Raw genomic sequence first — 6,519 nt, forward strand, 5'->3', positions numbered from 1 at the left:
GCACACCCACTGAGTGGTCAAAACACTAGTATACAAACCCACTAGTGTACAAACCCACTGAGCGGTCAAAACACTAGTGTACAAACCCACTAGTGTACAAACCCACTGAGTGGTCAAAACACTAGTGTCCAAACCCACTGAGCGGTCAAAACACTAGTGTACAAACCCACTGAGCGGTCAAAACACTAGTGTACAAACCCACTAGTGTACAAACCCACTGAGCAGCCAAAACACTAGCGTACAAATCCACTCAGTGGCCAAAACACTAGTGCACAAACCCACTGAGCAACCAAAACACTGGTGTACAAACCCACTGAGTGGTTAAAACATTAGTGTACACACCCACTGAGCAGCCAAAACACTAGTGTACAAACCCACTGAGTGGTTAAAATACTTTGTTTTCTTTTACAAAAGTTCATTTCCACCATAAATTGGTGCAGAAAACATCACATCCACAACTGCATGTTACACACACACACACACACACACACACACACACACACACACACACACACACTAAAACCTGCATATGTAGTCCTAATTTTAATAAAACTGTATTTTCCCTGTTAAGTGAATATCTTTATTTTAATGTTGAGGTGGACACTGTTCAAGCTCCAGCGTTGTCATAGTATTATGTCAGACTTTGCTGTCGTCATGTATTACATTCTTTTTGGAATATTATATTTTATTTATATTTTACAGTTCATGTTTTGTCCATGTGTTAGACTGGAGTTATTTGTTTAATGATAAATAATGATAAGACTTCATCAATAATAGCCTTTAGTTCTAATGATACAAACACAGAGTAGATAAATTATGTGAAAATCAGGTGTAAGATGAAAATAAATCCAAGATCAACACAAGCACATGTCACTCACCATTCCCCGGTAAATCCTCTGTCTGTTCGGTGACTCCAGGAGTTGAACACAGCCCTCGGTTCAGATCCACAGAAAATGTCACCAGCGTCTAACAATAGGTCCAGTGGGAAGGGAAGAGGAAAGGAGGAGAGAAGAGGAGAGGAGGAGAGGAGAGGAGCTGCAGGACAATAATAGGCACCGTCTCCTCAGACAGGGATGATGGAGACGGAGGGAGGGAGGGAGGCTACGGAGCATGCCCGGTAGAAAATCCCTGGGTATTAAAACATCACATGACCAGCCATCTCCACCGCCATTCACAGAGCAAAGCACAGGAGATGAAAGCAAGAAGGCAAAGGGTAGAGAGGGTGGGGGTGGGGGTGGGGGGGTGTCCTCCTCTATGCAGAAACATGAGGACTGTCTGCTGTTTGGACCCCTCCCTCAGCAGAGACACAACGACACAGGAAGATCCAGTCAGAGGAAAACAAAAGGAAAAGGAGAGACCCCACCTCCAGACAGAGACCACCATCAACAAACAACAATGACAATTTAAAAATTAATTAATTAATTAATTAATTAATTAATTAATTAATAATAATAATAATAATAAAACAGTTATAATATAAATCATATTAATAATACTAATAAAATAATAATGCAATTTTCCAGTTTGGATCAATAAAATCTATCTATCTATCTATCTATCTATCTATCTATCTATCTATCTATCTATCTATCTATCTATCTATCTATCTATCTATCTAATGATGATGACACACTCTGTCAGAGGAAGATAAAAGGAAGAGGAGACCCCACTTCCAGACAGAGACCACCATATAATAATAATAATAATAATAATAATAATAATAATAATAATAATAATAATAATAATAATAATAATAAGAGTAGGAGGAGGACCACATGAAGACACTCATCACAGTAAAGAGCAGAACCAAATCCATCTGGAATCATCATAATCTACTGTATGAAATAAAATGACTCAGTTCATAAATAAAATTTGATTGATTGATTGATTTGATTGGATTTGATTGGATTTGATTGGTTTTCCCCTGTAAGTTGCTTTGGAAAAAAGCGTCTGCCAAATGCATAAATGTAAATGTAAATTCAGGAGAATAAATATCAGTTACTGGTTCAGGTCTGTTGTCCCGTGGACCAGTCAGAAAGGCAGTTACTGCTTCTGGTCCAATATCCTGTGGACCAATCAGAACAGACAAACTGATTCTCAGTCTCATTTAACGTTTGTCCCTGAACTGAAAATATTCACTTTATTATCATGAACAGATCCATATCTGAATGACCAGGACCATCCCAGTGTTTGTGTGTCTTCATAGTCTCATGTGCACACACTGGACAATGTTGATGATGCAGATGATGATCTTCATCAGACAGCTGTTCCAAACCTTCTCCGGTCCACTAGATGGCAGTAGAAACTCATACAAGCCGCGGGTCTGTGTTGAGCCCTCCTGGTACCCGTAGAACTCCTGTGGAACCAGCAGAGCCTTTCTGGACCCGTCCCCACCCGAAGACGGGTTTAATGTTGAAGGAGCCGGAGAACCGACCCAGATGACCCGGTACCTAACGCGCCAGACCGGGTCCAACCTCCAGTGGTCTCAGTATCTGTTGCCAAGCAACTGAACCCGGAAGTGCAGCCCCTGGCTTGTCGGCGCTAGTCCTTCGCAGGTCCAGAGCATCTGAAGTGTCCACCATGTCCACCATCCAGTCCCTCAGGCAGTTCGTCAGTCAGAGGCTGACGGTGGCGGTGGAGGAAATAATCGGTGTGTTTGAAAAAACCATCACGGAGTACGAAGAGGAGATCCGACGGCAGCGGAGGATGCTGGGAGCGGAGCCGCGGCCCGGGGTCCGAACGGCCACGAGCGTCCACGCAGGTGGGTTGAGTGACAGGTCCGTGGCAGTTACTGAAACAATGACAACCAGGATAAATGGATGTTTCCCATCAGTCACTGGGGTCAGGGTTAGTCAATGGGCTCTATGCACAGCCCCACTACTTCCTGAACTTTTTTTTTTGTTTTTGTTTTTTTTGTTTATATATATATATATATATATATATATATATATATATATATATATATATATATATATATATATATAGTTTATTTATCATTTGCCATTTTACAAAGATGCAGATCTTCAGCAAATAATAACTAATTTTGCAAGGTATATAAAATTACAAGTATTTAACCTAACACATGAAAAACATATCACATAACTTGCCAGGGGGTGTAGGGGTTTACAAAAAAATGCCAAAATGTTTACAGATGTTCACAGTTCTTGTTGCCTTTTGGTTAAGAGAAAACTTAATTGAGTCAGTGTACTGTTTGACCTCAATGTGAAAAGCAATAAAATAAGTTTTTTGATGAGAGAACTTGCATTTGTGAATGTGGAATTTTGCCAAAAGAATAATAAGGTTAATAATGAATGTTTCATTAGAATTGGTCTTATTTGTATTAAGATCAAAGAGGCCAAAAAGCACATCTCTCCAAAACAACTTGAAATCTTTTTCAATGTATCTAGCACTACTTCCTGAACTTCAGATGGGTTCTTTAGTTGCTGTCTTTCATTATTGGACACACTGATAAATCCAGGTGTGTCTGCTGCTTCTGTTGTGACTACTGATTAATTGGACACACCTGGATTAACCAGTGTGTCCAATAATGACAGACGGGAACTAAAGAACCCACCTGAAGTTCAGGAAGTAGTGGGGCTGTGCATAGAGTCCATAAAGCCTTAAAGTGATTCAACACTGAATGGTGTTTAATGTTCTTCACATTTGTTTACTTTATCTACAGCTGCTGAAAATAAAAGGAAAAGGAAACTTTATTCTTTATTAAGGAAAGAACTTACTTTATTCTGTGAAGTGTGAATTGTGGATTTCTGTGGATCCTGAAATCAGTGAACTTGGTCAGTGTAACTGTTATTAAACTTATACAAATGATTGTTTTGTAACTATCGATTGTAAGTTTTTTGTATTATGTGTTGATTACATTTTGTCTTGTCAGAAACTGTGTTATGCTGCTTTTCTGGGCCAGGTCACTCTTGGAAAAGAGATTTGTAATCTCAGTGAGGCTTTTTACCTGGTTACATAAAAGATATATATTTAAAGATGTGAAAACCAGTGACATTGGAACTAAATCTAAAGCAGTGAAATCAATTGAACTCTAACAGAATGTACCTGTGAAATCACACTGTTTTCATCTCTTATGATTTTCATCAGTTTCATCTTGTTTGTGTGATTTTCACCAATGAATCTTGTCTTTGTGTTACTGTTTCAAGTGTTTGGATTAAAATCAGTTTAGAAGTGAAAACATAAATGAATGGAAATTCATCTCTAATACATTAAAACAAGTTCTGAAAGTTCAGAGATTGTGTTGAAATGTAGGAGTAAAAGGAAGAAGTGTTACATAAACTACACGTGTGAATAAGTTGGTCCTGAAGTCCAGTGATGGGGGTTCTGGTTCTGGTCCACCTGCTCAGTCCTGTCTTTTTGTTTCTCAGGTGTTTTTCATGTGGTTGGTGCAGATGTTCCTCCTGGACCTCAGGAGTCCAGCCACAGTCCGGATCAGCAGCCACACATTAAAGAGGAACTGGAGGAGGTTCTAACCAGTCCTGATGGTCAGGACGTCCACGAGCCAGTCCACGGGCTGGTCCAAGAGCCGGTCCACAGGCAGGTCCATGAGCCGGTCTACGAGCAGGTCCATGAGCTGTTCCACGAACAGGTCCACGAGCCGGTCTACGAGCAGGTCCAAGGGCTGGACCAGGAGGATTCTCCTCCTGTTTCTGCTGTGAAGACAGAACCAGACGAGTCGCCGCTTCCTGAAGTGGGGAACATCCCCGAGGCCGAGACCACAGTCTGCAGCCAGACCGGACCCATGAGTTCTGAAGCAGGTGAGGGTGAGCGTGGACCAGCAGAACCGGGCTTTGACTTGGACATTGGAGGGTTCTTAAAGGCCACCACCAATGGGCAGCTGTTTCTGTCACACTGTTTTACCACCGAGGACGGAGACTGGAACCTGAGGCCGGAACCCCAGACGTTCTCCGACTGTCTGAGAGGACACCAAGGCGGCACATGGACAGACAAACATGTCCATAAATGTCCAGCATGTGGTAAAAGCTTTCAGTACAACACAGCTCTGCAGAGACACATCCGCTGTCACACAGGTGAGAGGCCGTTCGACTGCACCGTGTGTGAGAAGAAGTTTAAGCAAAAAGGAGGTTTACAGGCACACATGAGGAAACACACCGGAGAGAAACCCTTTAGCTGTACAGTTTGTGGTAAAAACTTTGCTCAGAATGGAACGTTAGCTTCACACATGAGGATCCACACCGGGGAGAAGCCATTCAGCTGCCCCATGTGTAAGAAAAAATACAGCGAAAGAGGGACGCTGGTCAGACACATGAGGGTCCACACCGGAGAGAAACCCTTCAGCTGCACCCTGTGTGGGAAAAGGTTCAGCGAAAAGGGAAATCTGAACAAACACAAGAGGATTCACACAGGAGAAAAACCCTTCGGCTGTAACATCTGCGAAAAAAGATTTAGTCTGATGTCACACCTCAAAAACCATAGGTGTCCTGGAAAGAGAAGACCTGAATCTGTGCCCACAACGTTGATAAAAGGTCCACAGCTGACGGTTCAGTTAAACAGAGACACACTCTGAGGTCAGGAGGAGACCCTGGACCAACCACAGAACCTCCATCTGTGGTTTACATTGACTGTGTCTCTGCTCTGTGGTGGTGTTCAACATTTAACCCTAGTCCTAACCCCAGGTCCCATCAGAGTCCAGGTGTTTCACACATGCAGCTCAGCTCCACCTCTCTGTCAGTATCACTGATACATCAGATGATGGTCAACAACTTGGGCCAGTTTTCTTCATGCAGATCTGCAGTAGCAGCATCTAGATTTACCAAGACATGCAAAAATATATGAAAAAAAAAAGCATTGGATTTTTTCCCCTTATTTTGCTTTTTATAAAAGAAATCCTGTATATATAATTAGACATTTTAAAGAAGAATTTACTAAAACAGGCTCCAGCACCCCCCGCGACCCTAGTGAGGATAAAGTGGGTTCAGAAGATGAGTGAGTGAGTGACTGACTGACTGACTGAGTCAGTCAGTGAAAAACCAAGCATGTAAGGATGTGACTGTATCACTGCTGTCTTGGCCAGGTCTCCCTTGAAAAATAGATCCCTCATCTCAATGGGACAAAACTGGTTAAACAAAACAAAAAAAACAGTGAAAACAAATTCCTACAAACTCCTGTCATTCTCAAATCACTCAAATCATCACTCAAAACACTCAAATCATACGACTGGCCCTGAATCCATTTACAAAAGCATTTAAAAGTGAAAAGTAGGCACCGTACAGACCAAAATAGCAGATCTTCAATAAGGAAACACAAATGTCTGTGGTCTGATGTTTATGCATGGAACATACTGAAGGTCAGTGTAGATGTGAGCTAAAGGCTTAAAGGGTCAGATGTGGATCCTCCTTTAACTAAAACTCATAAACCCTTTGTGTTGTTAAAGTCATTAAACTGGCATTGTTTCCATCTGTGACCTGGAGCTCCACCAGAGGGTGCATCTATGGAAGGTTGGACTGAAAACACAGAAATCACTGAATCTAAGTTAAA

At 41.8% G+C, this 6,519-nt stretch overlaps 1 protein-coding gene across 1 annotated transcript; it reads left to right on the forward strand.

Moving 5' to 3' along the window:
* Positions 1–2,326: 2,326 nt before the first annotated feature.
* Positions 2,327–6,121, forward strand: LOC115420232 (zinc finger protein 771-like). Its single transcript, XM_030135499.1, has 2 exons — positions 2,327–2,761; positions 4,389–6,121. Exons 1-2 carry the CDS (start codon positions 2,581–2,583, stop codon positions 5,546–5,548), a joined length of 1,341 nt encoding a protein of 446 aa, XP_029991359.1. The 5' UTR covers positions 2,327–2,580; the 3' UTR covers positions 5,549–6,121.
* The last annotated feature ends 398 nt before the right edge of the window (positions 6,122–6,519 follow it).

This window comes from Sphaeramia orbicularis, chromosome 5 (assembly GCF_902148855.1).
Source record: "Sphaeramia orbicularis chromosome 5, fSphaOr1.1, whole genome shotgun sequence".
NCBI classification, from domain to species: Eukaryota; Metazoa; Chordata; class Actinopteri; order Kurtiformes; family Apogonidae; genus Sphaeramia; species Sphaeramia orbicularis.